The sequence below is a fragment of the Betta splendens genome, chromosome 4, assembly GCF_900634795.4.
Source record: "Betta splendens chromosome 4, fBetSpl5.4, whole genome shotgun sequence".
In the NCBI taxonomy this organism is placed as follows: Eukaryota; Metazoa; Chordata; class Actinopteri; order Anabantiformes; family Osphronemidae; genus Betta; species Betta splendens.
The window spans coordinates 4,595,031-4,614,757 of NC_040884.2; the positions used below are offsets into that span (position 1 = coordinate 4,595,031).

General features: G+C 49.0%; 2 protein-coding genes across 4 annotated transcripts in view; both read left to right on the forward strand.

The window, feature by feature from the left end:
* Positions 1-137: 137 nt before the first annotated feature.
* On the forward strand, positions 138-6,152 carry pgm1 (phosphoglucomutase 1). The gene is made up of 11 exons (XM_029146733.3): positions 138-468; positions 1,686-1,848; positions 1,986-2,129; positions 2,378-2,503; positions 2,817-3,007; positions 3,553-3,707; positions 3,806-3,921; positions 4,011-4,146; positions 4,537-4,720; positions 4,969-5,103; positions 5,726-6,152. The coding sequence occupies exons 1-11, from the start codon at positions 223-225 to the stop codon at positions 5,813-5,815; spliced, it is 1,686 nt and encodes a 561-aa protein (XP_029002566.1). The 5' UTR covers positions 138-222; the 3' UTR covers positions 5,816-6,152.
* A 395-nt stretch (positions 6,153-6,547) lies between these two features.
* ror1 (receptor tyrosine kinase-like orphan receptor 1) overlaps positions 6,548-19,727 on the forward strand; it is a 74,421-nt gene continuing 61,241 nt past the window's right edge. For 2 of the 3 annotated variants that reach the window (XM_029146731.2, XM_029146732.2), the window contains exon 1: positions 8,836-10,732. In XM_029146731.2, the coding sequence (XP_029002564.1) occupies positions 10,627-10,732 (106 nt within the window). In that variant the 5' untranslated portion in view covers positions 8,836-10,626. Of the gene's footprint in view, positions 7,229-8,835; positions 10,733-19,727 lie in introns of those variants that run through there. The other variant, XM_029146729.2, reaches the window with a different exon arrangement.

The following is a 19,727-nucleotide window of genomic DNA, read 5'->3' on the forward strand; positions in this document are numbered from 1 at the left end:
TTTATTCTAGGGCTTTGCTGTTTTGAAGCACGTTATTCGTTTAAACTATTAAATCTGAGCCCTGGTGTTGAGTCGTGCCCTTTAAACGGGAGGCGTGTCTGTGGGCGTGTACGTGTGCGCGTGCGTGTGCGCGTGGCCGCTGCGGGACCTCAGTCGCCTCCTCGTCCGACCAAACTGCGGATCTCACCGGGGGACTGAATCAGCGCTCACTGGGGGGTCACGATGGTGAAAATAACGACGGTGAAGACCAAGCCGTACTCCGACCAGAAGCCCGGGACGAGCGGCCTGAGGAAGCGGGTGACCGTGTTCCAGCAGAACCAGCACTATGCGGAGAACTTCATCCAGAGCATTATTTCTGTCATCGAGCCTGCCGAGCGCCAGGCGGCCACTGTGGTGGTGGGAGGAGACGGCAGGTTCTTCATGAAAGACGCCATTCAGCTGATCGTCCAGATCGCTGCTGCCAACGGGGTCAGTAGGAGAAAGGCGTCTGCGCGGTTAGCATGGTGGCTAGCATGCGCGCTAACGCTAGCAAGCTAACCTCCAGATAGCAGGTTAGCTTATGTTCATGCAAGAAGGCAAGATGCAAAATGATGTGGTCGTTATATTAACGTATACAAATAGACCGAGTTAGCCTTAAACAATTCAAATAGACAATTTTTCGATTTTTAAATATTAACATTCCTTTATATAAGTTATTATAGAGAGACGCAGCTGGACTAAGGATGACATTCGACCTTTTCCTTGTCACGCACTGATCATAACCAGATATTCAGAGGGTCCAGTGCCAGTGGTGATATTTTGGACCAAGTGCATGAGGGGACACTTGGGCTTTACGCTTGAAATGAATGATGTTATGCGTTCAGTTGTTCTGTAATGAGCTGTGCTGAGATGCCACTGGTCCCCTGCGCCTTAACGTGACTGCGACGGGTTTCAGGCGAGCGGGGGGCGTGACGCGCAACGTGAAGCCCGTCACGTTGCCCCGCAAATGTCTGCAGCGGAGATGGAGGTCAGCTGCACGGAGTCCACGGGTCGTTCACGTAGCGCTCGTCTGTGTTCCACAGTTCTTATGTCGTTATTAAACACCCGACCTGCAGCGATTGCACGCCATAAAACGTCCCCCTCACGTTTCTCAAGGTCATCGTGGTCGTTTGACCTTCACCGCCATGAGCAGCTACTCTGGCGCAGGCAGCGATGCTGGTTGTACGTAGTTAGTTGCACAAAGGCTGTTTCGCCACAAATGGCTTCTGTAAGGAAACGAAGCTCTATCACTGCCAAAGGTGCACAAATAGAAGCAGTGGCGCATGTTTGCTCAAATGGAAGCTGTTGCATGTTTAAACACACAAAGTTCCTGGACTGAGGTATTGACACAAAGCTATATAGTATGCTGCAACATTTGGAAATGTTAGAAAAACATTGTTTGCATATAAAGTTATAACTGTGTAAATTTAATTTCTCATTGTAGTAGTTGTATCTTTTTTTCAAATGTCCCTCAGTTTGACTGGATTTAGGCTGTTTTGGCATCTTCTGTCTCCTCGTGTAATCCCAGATTTACCCCATAATCTTGAGACCTGATTTACGGGGGTCACGCCATATGTTGCAGAACTCACTGTCTTAGTTTATGTAATTCATTTCCCCTGTTTATGTGTTGGGGTGTGTGCATTGACTTTAGCATGTGTTTCCTGCAGATTAATCACCTGGTCATCGGTCAGAATGGCATCATGTCCACCCCTGCGGTCTCCTGTGTGATCCGCAAGATCAAGGCAGTCGGTGGCATCATCCTCACAGCCAGCCACAACCCCGGCGGACCCAATGGAGACTTTGGCATAAAGTACAACATCTCCAGTGGAGGTGAGTTGTGTTGCACCTGTTCTGTCAGTTCCAATAAACAATGTGTTTCACCATCTGCCGTTTGTAGCACTTGACTATACAGTGTTTTCGTACGGATGTGTTACCTAACCAACCGCTTTGGCTTTTTCTCTGCCCAGGACCTGCTCCAGAGGGCATCACTAACAAAATCTTTGAAATCAGCAAAGGCCTGCAGGAGTATCACATCTGTCCAGAGCTGAAAGTGGATCTGTCCAAGATCGGCAAGCAGACCTTTGAAGTGGACACTTTCAAGCCCTTCACAGGTAAATGACATTAACAGTAATGTCCTTTTTATAGAGATGTAGACAATGGGGCAAGTTCTTTATTTGAACAAAGTTAAAGTAAGAATTTTAATTATTTTTTTATAACTGGTAAAAAAAGTGCTGAACTTTGTTAGACTGTATTCACAGTGATGTAAATGATTCAGGCTTCAGAAGTGGATTTTATAACAGATTCCAACTACAGTATATTATTAGTTTATAGCTAATTGTTTGCTTTTTATTTGTCTCAGTGGAGATTGTGGACTCTGTGGAGGCCTATGCTGAGATGCTAAGGGGCATCTTTGACTTTGCTGCATTGAAGGAGCTTCTCTCTGGACCGAGTCACATCAATGTCCGTCTGGACGCCATGCACGGAGGTATGACAGCGCACTCGCAGTCAGGAATGTTAAAAAGAGGTAGAATAGCTGAATAAACGTGGCCTCAGGACAAAGTCTAAATAATGATTGACTGCTGATATATTATCAAAGAGATTGCAGACTTTGCAGATCTTTAAGTGGACCAGAATACATAGAGCTAATTCATATATATTGTACTGTATATATGGCAGCACTCACTATTACCTGAGTCAATTGTCATAATTACATTTCAGAAGCACAACTGAATTCGTGTGAGGCTTTATGATGTAGTACTAAGCCATCTCCATGTTAAATACTCACTGTCTCCCTCCAGTGGTTGGTCCGTATGTGAAGAAGATTGTCTGTGAAGAGCTGGGTTCTCCAGCCAATTCAGCAGTCAACTGTGTCCCCCAGGAAGACTTCGGGGGCCATCACCCCGACCCCAACTTGACGTATGCTGCAGACCTGGTCAACACCATGAAAGGAGGAGAATATGATTTTGGAGCTGCTTTTGATGGTGATGGTGTAAGAAGACCGTCATTTCCTCTAATGTGCTTTCACAGCTTTTTAATCATTGTATTACTGAGAGGTGAGAGCTGAGATGTCAACGTTTTAATTGGATTAGAATTTGTGACGTTGCGTCATGTAGAATTAATCTATTTCTGGTCTATTAAATTCTTAATTTTATTCCTTTCTTTATAATAAACCAGAGTCTGGAGCCAAAGATTAGGCCTGTGTTCCAGAGTGAGATTAGATTGAACTCATTTTGACTTTGGCACAGCCTTCTACTGATGACAGTGAGTGCTTTTAGTCAGCTGTTTCTTTCCAGCTTTCTCCCTGACACTTTCCTCATGTTTCATGAGAAGACCGGACCGATGTTTAATAGGAAACAGTGTGGGTAATATGATAAGAAATGTGTTGAAATCATTAAGCCACGGAGGCCCCGTCTCTTTTTTCTGTCTTCTGTTAGAATTTCAATGAAATGTAAAGGAAATGAATACGTAAAGGTTTTGTAATGGATTAATATTATGTCACTTTGACTAAAGTACGCCTATTTATTTTACCTTTAGGATCGTAATATGGTGCTGGGTAAACATGGCTTCTTCGTGAACCCTTCAGACTCGGTGGCTGTCATCGCTGCCAACATCACCAACATCCCTTACTTCCAGAAAACCGGAGTCAAAGGCCTGGCTCGCAGTATGCCCACTAGTGGAGCCCTGGACAAGTAAAAACCATATGACTTCACCACTACACTGAAGATGCAATGAATCAGTTACAGTTGATTTCTATCTTATACGGTTTATTGTGTGTCCCACTTTCCAGTGTAGCTAAAGCTCTGCAGATGCAGCTGTACGAAACTCCAACTGGCTGGAAGTTCTTTGGGAATCTGATGGATGCTGGCAAACTGTCGCTGTGCGGTGAGGAGAGCTTCGGCACCGGTGAGCGAGCAAAACAGATGTGAGGGAACGCAGCGCCCCTGGTTTCATTCGCTAACTTATATCCCCACCTCCCCTCTTTTATGATCCAGGCTCCGATCACATCCGTGAGAAGGACGGCCTTTGGGCAGTTCTTGCGTGGCTGTCAATCTTAGCCACCAGGAAACAGAGCGTGGAGGATATTATGAAGGATCACTGGCAGAAGTTTGGCAGGAACTTCTTCACCAGGTCGGCAGTGATCCATGTAGAAACGGTTCCTGAAATGTAACTTTGCACCTCAGGAACAAGAATGTTTTTAATAACTTCTTTGTTCAACGTACACTTGTGCAATCACAGTATACTCTTTCGCCATCTAGTGGGTGACAAGAGAACAGCATCATATTAAAGCTCAAAGTTAATTCATGTGCACACAGGTGCCAGTTCATTAGCTATGTCTTTGAATTGTATTGTATTATACTAATAAACATTAACGTTAATTTGTTCACACTCCTAAAGACAAGTAAGTTGGTTAATATACAAAAAATTTAACCAGTGTCTTTTTGTAGGAGCCTTCAGAGACACCCTGTGTTTTTGTCTTATTATACTTCTTATCCAACCCTTTTTAATTTTGCCTTACAGGTATGACTACGAGGAGGTTGACTCAGACGCTGCAAACAAGATGATAAAGGACCTGGAGACTGCAATGTTTGACCCATCATTTGTAGGAAAGAAGTTCTCCTCAGGTGATAAAAGTTATGAGGTGTCTCTCTCCGACAACTTCGCTTACACAGACCCTGTGGACGGAAGTGTGTCCAAGAACCAGGTGAGAGTCTGCAAGAGTTCATTACAGTCCTATTTTTTTCAGGTTTCCATCTATCATCACATGCAGGCGAACCTCAGGGGTGTTTGTTCTACCCATTTTTAGTGTAGCTAATGGAGTAAGTCCTGCCAAGAACCTGTCTCTGTTTAAAAAGAGCAAAAACAGATTTATTGTGTCTGTTCTACACTAACTTATAAACCAGTTAGTTTCCAGATTGTTGAATCTCCTGTTTCTTTCTCTTTCTTGCTCAGGGTCTCAGGATCATCTTCTCTGACGGTTCTAGGATTATTTTCCGTCTCAGCGGTACAGGCAGCGCAGGAGCAACCATCAGGCTCTACATTGACAGCTATGAAAAGGACCCCCAGAAGATTTACCAGGACCCACAGGTCAGGACAGTAATAAGTTATACTAATCACCTGGATTCAGTGAAACCTGACAATGAAGTCTGATAAATACTGATGTTCCCACACAATATGTAAATGACAGAAAGGAAACGAACAAACCACAGGGAAAAATAAAGTTAGCTCCACCAAGACACTCCATAAAGACGTTTGACTGTTGAGAACAGGCAGGTGATGTAAAACACGAAAGCGAGACCATAAAGGTTCCCCTGAGCTTTTTCTCCTTCGTGCTCGTATGCCATGTATGAGCAGATAAGCAGGATCGTATTGTTTCAGAATCTTAACCTGACAGAAAAATGAGCGTTGGGTTAATGGTTCAGCTGGCTGACTTCGACTTGCTTTGATTTACACACTCAGCTGTATGATAAATCCTGTCAGCAAAGACGAGAGTCGAGAGTGATAGTTAGACGCTCATTTTGTTTTCACAGGAAAATCCTATTAACTAATCATTTGGCTGCGATGGGAATAAATGCTCCGCTGTGAAAAATTTCGACACTTCTCTACATTAATCAGGAATTTCTGGCTACGAAATGCTGCTTGTATTAGAGGGTATGTAAACACTGCCGATGTCAGATGTTCCCTGTGTTTGTGTGATGTCGTTGTCCAGGTGATGCTGGCTCCTCTGGTGGACATCGCCCTGAGGGTCTCTCAGCTCCATGAGAGGACTGGACGCTCCGGCCCCACTGTGATCACATGATCCCTCATCCACGCTGCCTCCGCTCCCCCTCAGCAACGCGATACCTCTGCTCTCTCGGGGGTGACACTGCCCTACGGCGCTGTCATGGCTTCAGTTGTTGGCCCTCTTTAGAAACTGCGCTGGATTAACCTGAAAATCAAATTGGAGAAGTGGCTGTACTGAGCATATATCAGTAATTCTGGTCATCCTCGTCCTCCTCCATCCATGTCCCCCCTCAGCGACCCGGTGCCTTTCCCTCCCTGTGCTACCAAAACTGCCACTTTACTTGAACCGTGAGCCCACAGCTAAAGCCTTGACAAGTAACACATCCACAGTAAATAAAAGAACTTATAAAATCCCTGATGCGGTCATGGTCCAGTTTCTGCTCGCACAAAATGTAATGCTGTAAAAGTGGATAGAGTTGCATATTTTGTATGACAGCTGGTGCGTTTGGGTCCCCTTTAACTCGCTTTGACAACAGGAGTAGTCCAGTCTCGCAGCCAGTGAGCCAAGTTATGGGACAAGCTTCGAGAATAAAATGCTTCCAATAAGTAGCCGTGAACTCTCCAAGCGCATTCCTGTGGCTCGAAGCTCAGACCGATGATTTCTGTCATTCCCCCACAAGTTATCTTGGGTAATGAGATAGTCGCTGTAACCCTGAGTAGCTATTAAGAGTTATAGTGTGGAGGTCAAGGGATCTGAACACAAACAGAGCTGAAACACATCAAAGTGTCATTTTTCTGGAAAGGGCTCGTTCACAAGGGGAATAAGTGAGTGATGTTTGAAACAGTTGGAGCTGTGTGAGACTCTACAGGTACTGGATTGGTGTCAACTTATTCCTCACTAAATTCTTGTATCTGGACGTAAATAGGCTCCAATTTAGCCCATTACTTTAATAGGAGTGACGGAGAACGAGGGGCCGCTCCGCGTTTCTCCCTGAAAACCAACACGACGATTGGCCTCAATCACAGATGCCACATTTTCCACCAATTTCCGTCACGTACGTCCGTGTCATTGGTTGCGACCGGGTGTTCGCGTTCTCCAGCCGGAGCCAATTGGCCGCAGCCTTGTTCTCGCGCACATCTGAGGCGCGACGGCCGTGGCGACACCGCGCTGCGGTGATTACTGCTATTTCACATTTCCTGTTATTTCACTGACACGAGCTTTGAGGCGCGCGTTTCGCCCCCGACGGCTGCAAAGCGCTCGGTCCAAACGAGCACCAGTCCAGCTCTTTATCGGCCTCTCTGGGACCGTGCTGGTGCTGTCGGATGCGTAGCTCCACGAAGCGTTCCTGAGTCCCCCGAGGAGCCCCACTGAGCGCGTGCAGCTCTGTCCGGGCGCTGTCGGCGTGATGTAGAGCGCTGCACCGCGCGCGCCCCGCTCGGGCCTGTAATGGCTTGCAGGCCGTGTTTGCGTTGGCTGTCATTGCATCAGGTAATCACGGCGAGCCGTGCATTTCGCCCGCCGCAGCCATTAGGTGTCCACGCGGCTTTGTGAGCAGCTGGCACCGCTCGCTGCGCTGCTGCGGGAAGCGGGCGGCTCCGCGGACAAAGGCATCATTCTCAGCGCGCTCGAACCGGGGGCCGTTCCAGGTTCTGCTGCTCCGGCTTTTGTGGTTCTCTCCGGTTGCCTTCTCACATATTCTTTGTGAAATGATACAGTTTTAAAGCTGGGAGAGGGTGAAATGATTTCCCCCTTTGTTGCCTACAGAAATAATGGCTTCCTATATAGTCTCCATACGTAGCGATCATGTTTTAAACTGTTTAATGGGAGCGGCTGCACTCTTTACAGTGTAGTGGATCTGGACTTGTCAGTAAATGCATATTAATGTAAGACAAGCTCTGTGTGACTTCACCACAGCCCGACGGCGAGTCGCCTGCTCCACAGAGCTCTGACAGGCTCTGTGTGAGGTCAGCGGAGTGTCGGACGCTCCCTCCCAAAGCTCACATTAATAGATACCGAGTCATCAGCACCTTCACACTCCACGTTTTCTGGGTCGGGAGCCAACGCGCGGAGGATGATGTGAGCCCATAAAAGCCGCTCCGCAACAGGACAAGACGCGCTGGAGCGGTTCCCACCGCGCAGCTGAACCCAGTGTGGAACCGGAGCTGGAGCGCGTCCACCGCCGCCCCCGTCCATTCCTCCCCGGCTTCAGTGGACGTCTGACGGTGAGACGAGGAGTCCACGTGAGCCCAGCGTCGGTTCTGTGACGAACGCTCGGCTGCTCGGAGCGAAGATTTGTCCTGCTTTAATGCAGATCAGCAGCAGCTTCGGCCTGGACTCGCTCCTGCACCCCCCCCCCCTCACACTGGAGGGTTCTGTGGCTTGTTCTGTAAAAACACAGTTTAGCGCGTGATTCTTCTGAGCCCGTGACTCGTGTCTCTAAATAAATAAACTACACTGAGACGCAGACCTGCCAGCTCATTGTCTCCCACTAAAGGACACCGTTGCTGGGTAACAAAGAGCGCTCCTGTCCACAGGCCGCGGCACGAGGCACGAAGCCCGAGGCACGTGCTCTTCAAAGACTCCAGATCCAGGCCTCCATTAAAGTTAGAGGACTTTCACCATGCATGGTTGCAATTTTAATAATCATATCCTACTTAAGGCAAAATGAAGTCAATAGACATCAAGGAGGGGAAAAAGGCCAGTGTCAGAAGTAATTTTGCTACTTGGTCGTCTGCTGGTGAGCTCTCCTCCCGCTGGAGCCGTTTCCACGTCTTTGAGGTTCCTTATTACAGGGGAAACTTAAAGGCAGCTTAGGCTAAATTCATTTGACTGCTGAACAGCAAATTAAAAGGGCGCCTGAGCGAGACGCGCGCCTGACGTATGACGTACATCACCTCACACATAGTTTCGCCCAGCTATAATCAGTCGTGGCTAATTTCTTTTGGTTTGACTGTTATCTGGGGTTATTTTGTTTGAAATCGCCCTCCGCGAAATTCTATCACTGCAGCACAAAAGCCCTTTGTTGACTTAATTGAAATGTTATGTGAAATCATTCGCGAGTCTAAACACACGTTTTCTTTATTTCTCCCTCCGAGGCCCAGAAGAAGCTGATATCCAGCGGAGGAGGTACTTCCACCGCTCAAACAGCCTGGAAGCGGCGGGCTGCAGCTTCAAGAGCTGGAAAACGAGGAAGAATCCCAGTCGTAAAAACGTCGTTTGTTAAAATGAATCAGCTCTGCCACGGGAGCAGGAGGACGTTCAGCCCCTCACTGGAAAAATAACTTCATTTCCACGAGCGGCTTGAATTGAAGCATCAGCACATTTTTAATTTCCTCCACCACTTACATCACGTGACGATGGAGCAGATGCGCTGACACCCAATGTACTGAATGCAGGAACTGAACAGAGACCGATGAGGAACCAGCTGCGGTGTCTGCAGACTCGGCCCAACGGCATCACTCAGACGGACGGCGGCGAAGGAAGGTTCGGATTAGACCGTGTCAGGACGTCACAGACACCGGGCTTCATGCAGAACAGCGACATCAGAGCTGAACCCTGACCCGTCGGAGTGACCCCCGCCCCTAAACTAATCCAGTCCACGGCCTCGCAGACCCCCGTCTTTAACGGTACATTGAGAAGCATCGGGACGAGGGATGACGGTTCCCCGTAATGAGCGGGGCCGCTGCGGGTCACGGCGTGGGGGAACCGGAGATGCTAAATTGCTCCCATTCTTTCTCCGCCGCCGCAGCCTTTGATGGCGCTCCGCGTGCCGACGCGCACGAGAGATGGAGGACGTGTCACGAGCCGGGAGCGAGTGGCGCAAAGCAGAACAAGGTGCGGCGTTGTGGAGAGCGAGAAACGGGCTTTGTGCCGGCGCAAAGGTGCACTCGGAAGAATGGAAGTCGCAGAAAATTCACAGACGTAAACACGACGCCGCGGTTTCACAGTGAACCGTACGCCACCACTCATGATTTAATCCGCTCCATGTGCGCCATTATAAGAGAATCAAGAGAGACACATTAAACTTTATTAACAGTTGTTTATTATTTCACATCACTCCTGATTCCATTTCAGCCAAACGAGCATGTGAAGGTAAAGGCTGTTTCAACAAAGCAGAGACTGACGTAAGTGGTAAAATACAGGCACATAATTACTTCTGACAGTTCGTTCAGAGTCCGCACAAGAATCGCATTGTATCCGACAAACGCGCAATAGTGACATTATCAAATATGTTCTAGTTTTTGATTAGTGGCGCTCTGTGGCACGAGGAGGAACCAGCGTTTGGGTTTTATCATCGATTTTGGCTTGGAATTAGTTACTTGTCTCTTGATTTGCCGCGAGTTTGAAACAGGAGTTTTCCAAACAGCCCTGGAGCTTTGATAGTCTTAATTGTACATTAAACAGCACAGGTTCCAGGTAGTAGCTGTTCTGGTGCTTTCTCACTAAATCCCTCTTATGTTTCCAACTCACTCGTTTTGCCAAATGGGTTTTTTCCACGTCCAAACGTCTGTCGCGCCGTCCTGCAGTTCCCGCGGCGCCCACACGATGGCGACACGTGGCTAATCAGAGCCATGTGGTCACGTCTGCTCTGCGAAGTTTGTAGGAAGGATTAGGCTCCGGACAGAGGAGGAAAGTGAGCCGGACTCCGGAGCAGAGGAGAGGCGCAGAACCCAGAACAGACGCAGACAACTTTCCTCCAGCCTCACGTTTTTTCCGGGGGGAGACCTTTTGGTGCGCGTCGAGGAAGCGGCGCACCAGCTTTCAAGGCTCTGCAGTCGTAGGAATTCCTTTGGCGGGACTCGCTGTTGAATTGTGAGAGTGTGAGTAGTGGATGTAAAAAAAAAAAAAAAACAAGCGGGCGAAGATTTGAACGCAAAGCCGGAGGAATGTGTCCAAGTCGGGCAGCGGCGCGCCTCCGTCTCCGGGGACGTCCCGGCGGCGCCCTGTGGATCGTCCTGCTTCTCCACGGTGTCCTGGACGTGAGCGCGTCTGGTGAGTCCGACGTTTCTTCTTACCTGAGGCTCCACTTTACTGACGCTGAGCCGCATCAACGAAGCGGCGCAGCGGAAAGTGTGAGTCCGTGCGCGTGCAGCGGTCAGCGGCGGCTTTTACTGAGACTTTTAGTGCAGTTTGTTTTTTTATTGTCGAGGCTTTTGTTTGTCTTCAGCTCTGTTGTTGCTACTCACCCCCCCCCCCTCATGTAAATGATCTTTGGTTTTGTGGATTATCGCCCTATTGACACTGTGAAGCCTCTGCGCGGGGGTCTCCGCTCCACAACAGACGGAACCGGGTCTCGAGCCGTCAGCTGGAGGCCCAAACACAAGCAACAATAATTCAGGTCATTTGAAAGACAAGAGCAACGTAAAGTCCTATTTAAAAGACAAACAGACATCGCATGTGGTTGATTATAGGGTTGCGCCCGTTTAAGGCAATTAGATGAGGGATACGTTTGAGTAAATTAGTCCAGTGTGAAGGAAAACTATCACCACGCGTCTTTACGGCCTCTTAGAAACAAGCACAAGTAAACGGGCCTCTTGTGTCCTGCACGTCGTGGTTCTTTGCCGTGTGTGAGCGTTGGAGGCAGTTCGTGGCCTGCTGGTGTGAGTCAACGGGGCCTTGGTTGACTAATAGAAGTATGATTGAAACCAGTTCGAGCTGTAATTGAATTGTTTATGACGCGTCTGCGGAAAGCGTTTAAATTCTTTTGTCCTCTGGCTTTTGAGTGTGTAAATATGAAGCGTCGCTCTCCTCCCAGATACGAGGTGATGAATTGTCCCTGGAAGGTTTGTTTGGATTAGCTCTGTCCTCCTCAATGCTTCTGGCTATTATTTACAGTGGACGTGAGCTGTATATGATGCAGTGAGCGTGAAGCTTTCCTTGGCTTTATCCGTTTGTTCTTTTTTTTGAGACTAAACGAGTCCACGGTTTGCGGTTTACTTTAATGTCTTTAAAAGGGGTTCCATCATCGAAAGCGGAGTTGGCCACAGCTGAACTGTGGCTCCTCCATCGCTCCACGGGTGCAAAATGGACGCGGTGCCTTAGATTCCAGTACTGTCCATGCAGTCGCTCGCGCGTGGCTTCAGATGACTTTCCCGTCCACTTGCGTCTCCTGTGACCCCCCCCCCCCCCCCTCCACCACGGGGCGTGTGTGCGGATGGTAACAGTGGGAGTGTTGTCTCCCTCCTGGCTCATTGTAATGGGAATAGTCGCAGAGGAACAAGAGTGGGCTTCAGCTGCAATCGAATGTGAAGAGTGCAGCGCCCTGTGATCAGTGGATGGAGACCGTCCAGTGATCACACGCTCCGTGGGAGCAGCTGAGCCGGCGTGACGTGTGCGAAATGGAACAGCGCAGGCTTTTATTTGCTGCCGTCGGGTTTACTGGTCGGCCTGTGGGTTTACAGGCAGAGGTCAGAGGTCACGGACCAGTCACTGTGGTTCCTCTGGCGGCGTTTCTAGGAGCAATCAGGGCTTGGCCACGTAGCAAATATTTATAAAGCAAGAACAAAAACCCATGAATGCAGTGTCTTGTAAAAATGTGTTTCTGTGCAGCTTGGTGACATTTAAAATGGCCTGTTTAAATAATATGAGCAGCCTCCAGCTGATCCAACGGAGAAGCTCCGTTCTTCTCACCCTGAGCGCTGCACAGCCGCGCTCTGTCTGCAGTAATGGCCCGTGACACGTCATTAGCAAGAAATTGACAGCGGCCTTTTCCCGCTACGTAAACTGTAAACGTCTGTAAATGTGGGACGCTCACCTCTGTACATAAAAGGTTCTCTGCAGGGCACAAGGCTGCGTGAAATGTGTTTGGGTTTGCATTAAGCCTTTTAATAACACTCAGGAAGGCGATAAATCACTCCGGGAGCGACTGCCTCCACCGTTTTTACCAGGACGCTCTGTTGACACTGAAGGCATTTCACCCCTGGAAAAGAAAGCTCCTCCGTCCTGCAGAGAGAGAGAGTGTGTGTGCATATGCGTGTGTGTGTGCGTGCGCGCGTATCTGGACTGATGCTGCTCTGACTTGTTCCTGGACTCGCGTTGAGAGGCCTCGTTTCCATGGCAGCGCTGCTGGTTTCACTGCGTGCTCGTCAGCCTTCTATCCGTGTGCGGGACGGGCCGGGCTCGGCCGCGGCCCGGGCGGCACATCTCCTTCAGACCGATGGCTCCGCTGTGTTTAGAACCCCACTCCCACTCGGCACAGTGTGAGTGGTGCCCGTCCCTAAAAGCCTCTGGCCGACGCCGGCGGATGCAGGAATGCGGCAGGAACCGTATGTGTGAAACACATGTATGGTCTTTCTCTGGAAGCGGGACGGGGTTTCTGTACGTTTTCTTCTGAGACGGGTCGACTCGGTTGGAGAATGTGAAAGCGTCTGAAAGGACCCGGACGCGAATTGGACCGGCGCAAGCGTCATGAATCAAACGCCGGGACTCTGTTTTATGTCACTGATTTAAAACACGGCCGTATAAACAGCAATTACCTACTTCTCACCCGTTATTAGGGACGTGTGTTTGCCAAAGCTTGGTCCTCCTGTCGCTGCCAGAGGCCAAAACGTTTGGAGGAGGTCCTGCTCTAATTGTTTAATTGACTGCTTGATTTACGTTCAAGAAGAAAAATCCATCAAAATATTACATAAGTACATTTTCACAGCTTTGTCATTCCATCATTTGTAGAATGTGGAAACGTCCTTTTGATCCAAGATGCTGGTAAATGGTACAATTGTTTTCCATTGAGCTGCCGCCTGGAATTTCCTGACAATGTGTCATCAGGACTTGCTTGACAGAGCAAACTTGTAATGAGATCCTCCATTAGGCTTTTCTGCTTTGTGGATCCTCCGCACCAGCGTTTCTGTGAATGGTGCTGTGAGAAGTGCAAAGTCCCTGCCTTTGCCTCGTATGGACTGAATAATGCTCCCATTTCCACAAATTGGACTCAGTGGAGCCCATTTTTTTTTTTTCAGCGGTCGGAGCTCCTCGCAGAGGCCGCGCTGGAAACCGACGGCTCGAGCGCAGCCGCTCGGATCCTCGTTGGAAACGTTTGATAAAGTTGCTGCCACTGCGGCGTGCAGCCAAGCGTGAAAACCCTTTTCCTGCCGTCTGCTCTCTGCACAGGAGGTCGGCTGCAGGGTTCAGAAAGCCCAAAAGCGAGCCTGGCCCGGGTTTGAGGCCGCGCAGATGACAGTGGCACCGCAATGGTTTTAGCAGCAGGACGTCTGGCACTTTACAGTCTGCCAGAGGTGTGCGATGCATTAAAAGCTCCCCGTTTCCACTGCCGGACCTGTGCTGCATGTCCGTGGCCGCGTCCGTGGCCCGTAGCGCGTGGCCGCGTTAAACTGCGAGCACGGAGGGAATGCCGGCTTCCCGTCCGGACCTGGTTCGGCGCCGAGGACGCGGTGGAGGGAAGCGCTCTGAAGCCGTGACACAGCGGAGCGTTCCGCGTGAAACACGGCCTTTTAAATCCCAATGTTTGTGTCAGAGTAAATCTTTTTAAACCCTGTTTGCTTTGCATTAAGGACTTCACCCCCCCCCACACACACACACACACACACACACACACACTGCAGGACGGCAGATCCCCCTCCACCCACAATTAGGCCTTTGTGCAACGCTCCACACCCTCCACGGTATTAAATACCCAAACTTTACGGGCTTCTCCCCTCAAATATTGTGTTTATTTTTCAAAAAGCATGTGGGCTCGCTGTTCAGTGGAAGGTTAGATTAGCTGATATTTGCCAGGTTCAGATAGTTTCTTTATGACACACGTTTCTTTCACATATATTTCTTTTGGTTGCAGCGTTTTTTCCTTTTCACACATTCCTGAAGTGTTTGCAGCAGCCGGTCCGAGGTGCTTGTCTCTTGTTTTCCGTTAATTGAAGTTCCATTAAAGCCTTTAACTTGAGCAGCGCAGGACGTGTGCTGAGATCGGGCCTCTGTGGTTCCACGTCTGTGGTTCCACGTCCGCGGTTCCACGTGTGCGGTTCCCTTTCGCCTTCTCAGCTCCGCGGCGGCTCGGTTCCGCCGTCGGCCCGTCGGCTCCACAGGGACGTTTGTGTGCAGTTATTAATGGACCGTCGCCACGCGTGTCACGCTGCATTCCTGGTGATTCACGGGTGTCGCACCGCTGACGTGCTCCTCTTTGTCGTTCTCTCTGTAACTCGCTGATGATTTGAGCAGCGCGTCCTCCCTGACGTGCTGCGTAATGCGCAAAGCGCGGACTTCATCTGTGGAACGATAAAAGCAGAGACGCGTGGACTGCAGGAACGCTCCCGTTTTACGGGCGTCTGATGGTTTGTGCGTTTCGCGTCTCTTTGTGGGGCTGAGTTTGTGTTTGCAGCACGCAGAGAGAAGCGTTCTCCTATTGTTTTGTAATTACACTTGTCTGTAGAAACTCCAATCCTGTTGCAAACTGAAGCTGAGGAATTCTGTCTTTATGAAGATTAGTTTCTCTAATGAGTTTTATTTTTAAGCCGTCGACTTATTCAAACTGGGGATTTAAAGCTGAAACTGTTTGTAATCCAGCAAACAAGATATCTGATTAAAATGAGTTTTAGTTCATTATAACTTCCTTATACTTCAGTTCAGCTCCAGCTCAGCTCAGTGTCTGTGAGCAGGCGATCGTAGGGAAAGTTCTGTCCCTGTCGAGTCTTGAATTATTGTGGCCTTCAGTTATTGAGTCCCTTTCCCGTCGGAGGAGTTGTTTTCTGGGTTCTGACTGTAAGTTGTGCAATGTGTTTTCTGCTCCATTGAAGGAGCTTGGCAGGCTTGAGTTACATGTGTGTGAGGTACAGTTTTACTCTTACATGTGATTTATGGCTGGAAGCCTCCAGTTGTCCGTGTCCTTTGGCTTCTCTTCGACGAAGTCCGTCTATTTTCTATACATCATTGTTTGAATCAAACTGTCACTGATGTGTGTGGTGTTAATGGATGAGAACTTAAAGACATCCAGGTTTGATTAAATTACGGTTTCACTTGTGTACAATTACCATGTAAGTCTAAGCTTAAACATTGATGAAAACCAGGAAGTTGCAAAAATGCTGTTACTTTTTCTTTTGGCTGTGTTTGAAGGTGTTTGTCTCAGTGTTGACGTGGTCTTAAATGGTTTTTTAACTCTGTGTGATTGTTTAAATGGGGCTTTGTCACGTTGTTCTGAAAAGAAGCTCTTCCATTAACCCTCAGTTGTGTTACGAAAGGCTTCCTTGACCCGATCTCACGCTGAGCAGACGGATGCTGGTTTGAATCCTGTCTAGTCTGGTGTCCAGAATGTCTCCAAAGTGGGACGATGACTTTTAGGGACGTTGACAGCGAGTTGACACAGGAGTCACAAATAAAACACTGACTTAGCATGAATAAAAGCGGCACCAAAGACCATAAGAAATGCAACTTAAATGGAAATTCCCTTTCTATCCGTTCTAATCCTGTGTCAACCACGCTGACCGAGGAATCTGGACTTAAAGGTCTCGCTGGCTGCGTTTCTGAAGTGCCGATTGTTAAGTGCCCGTCTAGGAAACCGCTGCTGGCGGCCGTCGGCCTCATTCAGCGCCGGGCAGGAAACCGTTGCCTGTGTGGCGCTGGACGTGGCCGAGGATCGGCGCATCGGTCATACTTGGCCGTAGCACACGGGATGCGTGACGCTGAGTTCTTCCCAAGAGCTGCAGCTTATAATATATTTTATAAAGGAATTCTGTTGCTGTGACTGTGGCCGCGTTCCGCTTAGGACGCGCTCCACTCTTTCCTCAGAGTAGCCTTTTAGAGGCGCCTCGGCTCCATGCTTGTGCCATATGCTTTACTTTCAATGCACGGTTGCTCATTTCAACTGTGACGTCTGTAAGATCTGCTGGTAAAATCTGCCGGGACAGTAATGGAGTCCTTCTCTGAGGGCCCTGTCTCTTTAGGCAGAGTGACTCACCTGCAGCCAGCCTGTTTTCCATATTTCCACTTTATCAAACCCGACGCTGACTTGCGACTGGTCCGAGTTTAAGTTTACCCAGTGGTGTAGTTGTTTTCCGCCTGCCATGTTTGTTTTACCGCCTCTTTCCCGGTCCCTCTCTCTCTCTCTCTCTCTCTCTCTCTCTCTCTCTCTCTCTCTCTCTCTCGCCCCCTTCTTCTCTCGCAGAGCATTTGTTTCATCAAGACAGGAAATGAGGCCGCGTTTGCCCTGCGACTCCCAGCAGGAGAGCGGGGACATGGGCGGGAAAGGGGAAGAGGTCCAAGGCTGGTGTTTGTTAAAGTGATGAGAAGATTGATGGTCTTAGGGCGAGCGAGGGCGAGCGAGTGACGATGATGAAACGTGAAAACATCTCCCATTCGGCTGCCAAGTGAATTACCAGTTAGTCGACCTAAAAGTAACTGAATAATGGAAACAACCATCCACTGATCCCAGATGGAGATGGTGACTGTTTGTGACCCCTTCGTGTCTGACAAGCACTGACCTTCATCCCTCTATCAGAAGTCAATGATCTTCTCCTCAGAGAGGCCTCTATAAGAGGCTTAGGCCCATGTGATCCGCTGCCTGTTTGTTTAACCTCTGCGTGGCTGCCTCAGCATTGCTAGGCTTCGCCCACAACAGCGCACTGCCTCCTGGCCGTGCAGCAAACGCAACGTGCTCTTAAAACAGTCCGATCTGAAGGCCAACGTGTAATCTGCAGCCAGAATATACGACCTGAACGTCAGACCAGGAAAACGATTCAGGAAGCTGATTCCCAGCGTGTTGGTGATCTTTTGTCAAACATAGAACTTGTCCTTACAGACTCGACTGGAGTGGAGGTAGCTCCAGCAACTTACTACTTAATATTTATTTAGTATTTACTGAGCTTTTTATTGGGGTGAACACTTAGTTTGCTGTTTGCATTGTGTAATGGTGTTAAGCCTGCGGGTTCGGGACCTGTCCCTGTAGACGGCAGCATCCTGAGCCTCCTGGGCCGGTGGGATCATGGAGCAGAAGCTCTGGCGTGGGCATCAGGGCCCACTCCCCCCGGAGCTTTTTGTTTCTGTTTGAGTGGGAGTTCAATCGCTAGCGGATCCGGGCTAAAGCTTTCCCTGCTGGTAGCGTTCAGGAGTTTGGACAACTGTCAGCTTGTGGCAAGTTACGGTACGGGTTCGTCTAAGCCTTCCTTCCTTCAGGCTTTCTGCTACTTTCCTCCCACTCTGTTTTCATCTGGCTGCTTGTCCTCATCATCCAAAACACTTTCCCCCCTCATAAAAATACATTGGGTGAGTCAGCACCAGTGCCCTCGCTTTGCACCCCAGACTTTGTTAGTCCATTAAGTGTTTAATCTAAACTCGATTTAACTCCTGCCAGCTGTCTGACTGCACCTCTTCTCATGATGTCCGTAAACAGGAATGGACCCTGTTTCCACATGTGTTCAAGTGAGACATTTGCTGCTCTCCAACACAAATTCAGTTAACAGTCTCCAAGAATAGCTACATGAAACAATTCAACCTTAATTCAGTTGTCATGGTGATCCTTTGTGGGGCAATTCAACTTTTTTCAACGATTGCACCTTGGGTTTTCTCTGGTTGCCACGTTTGGCAACAGTAGGTAAAAAAAATAATTGAATTAATGGTATAATTTAGTTTTTCACATTTAAATGTAAATGTGTGTACTACACACCACACTACTACTGATCACAACCATTATGTCATGCTTGTGGAATGTGCTTCCCTGGTAGCGGAGGAGTTTTCTTTTCCTTGCATCCTGCCCTCCATGTTTAATTGCTACAAATAACCCGTCGCTAATGAGAGCGCTGCAGTCGTGTAAAATGGGTTTGAGGAAGTCACACAAACGCTCTGCTGCTCGCCTGCAGAACGCGTTACGTCACCCAGATACTCCGATCGCCTCCAGGAGTGAGTAACGTATAATCTGACAACCACACATTTCTTTTTACACACATAGCTTAGGCTTTGTAATAAAACCTGAAGGGAAGCGGTCGTTAAGGTGGCCCCAGACAACGGCGCGGTAGTTCACTGCGTGTCACGTTGGAGATAGCTGCTCAGGCGCTCGCCCTCGGCCGAGCTCGCTCAGCAATGCAGCAGAGTGCGATTGGTGGTATGCGTTTGTAAATGTGCACACCCCATGTCCCAGTGTTGGTGGTCCTGGAACGCCACCAAGATCACCCGGCTGCTCCATAATGTGAAAGCAATTAGCAGCCAGTGGTTTTACACAGCACAGATATGTGTGGAATAACAAAGGGGAATGTAGGTCAGCGGCGAGTAGGTGCACGACGTGGCCATCGCAACCTTTTGGACCAGGCGCTGAACGGAGCTCCAGCTTCCAGGGGAAAAGCTCTTTGCCAGGGTTCACAGATGAAATCCTGATGCCGATTAGTTTGTATTGAGCTTAAACCCAGATTTATTCAGAGCGCTTTGATGTCGTCACCCTCCGTTTACTCTGTCCAACGTTGGTCTAAATGAGACGGCGTTCCCTCCTGCGATAGGGATCTGGCTCCGTCTTGTGCAGGGATACTGTGATACTGTAGGTCGTCGCCACACACGTATTCGTGTTGGATGGAGGGTTTTGTTTTGCGTGTGGGTATGTTTACGGCGTGTGAGCAACGCGCCCCCTGTCACATCTGCTTGTGGGCTTTTTTTTCATGAACTGCTAAATGAGGGGAAAAATACTCCCAGCTGCCCTCAGGAGAACTCACCTGGTCCGGAGGCATCGGGGAACTTTGTTTTGTCTCCTGCACCTTGTGTTGTTAACATTGTGCTTCGCTCTCACACAAACACTTCAAGCTTCGTGCTGTGTTTGCATTTTTTTGTCAGTTTCTTTTACGACTGTATTAAAACATCCCGCGTGTGCGCAAAGGCTGAAAAAGAACATGCACACGTGACTGGAACCATTAAAATACTCTCAAGACATCATGCGTAACCTCAGAAGTCGGATCAGGACTGGACGAGGACAGTTTGGCAGGGCTTCACGCGGCGCAGCACGGACCCCATCCTCCTCACGTGGCAAAGTCGTTTGTGAAGAGGAGACCGGGGTCGACATACACCC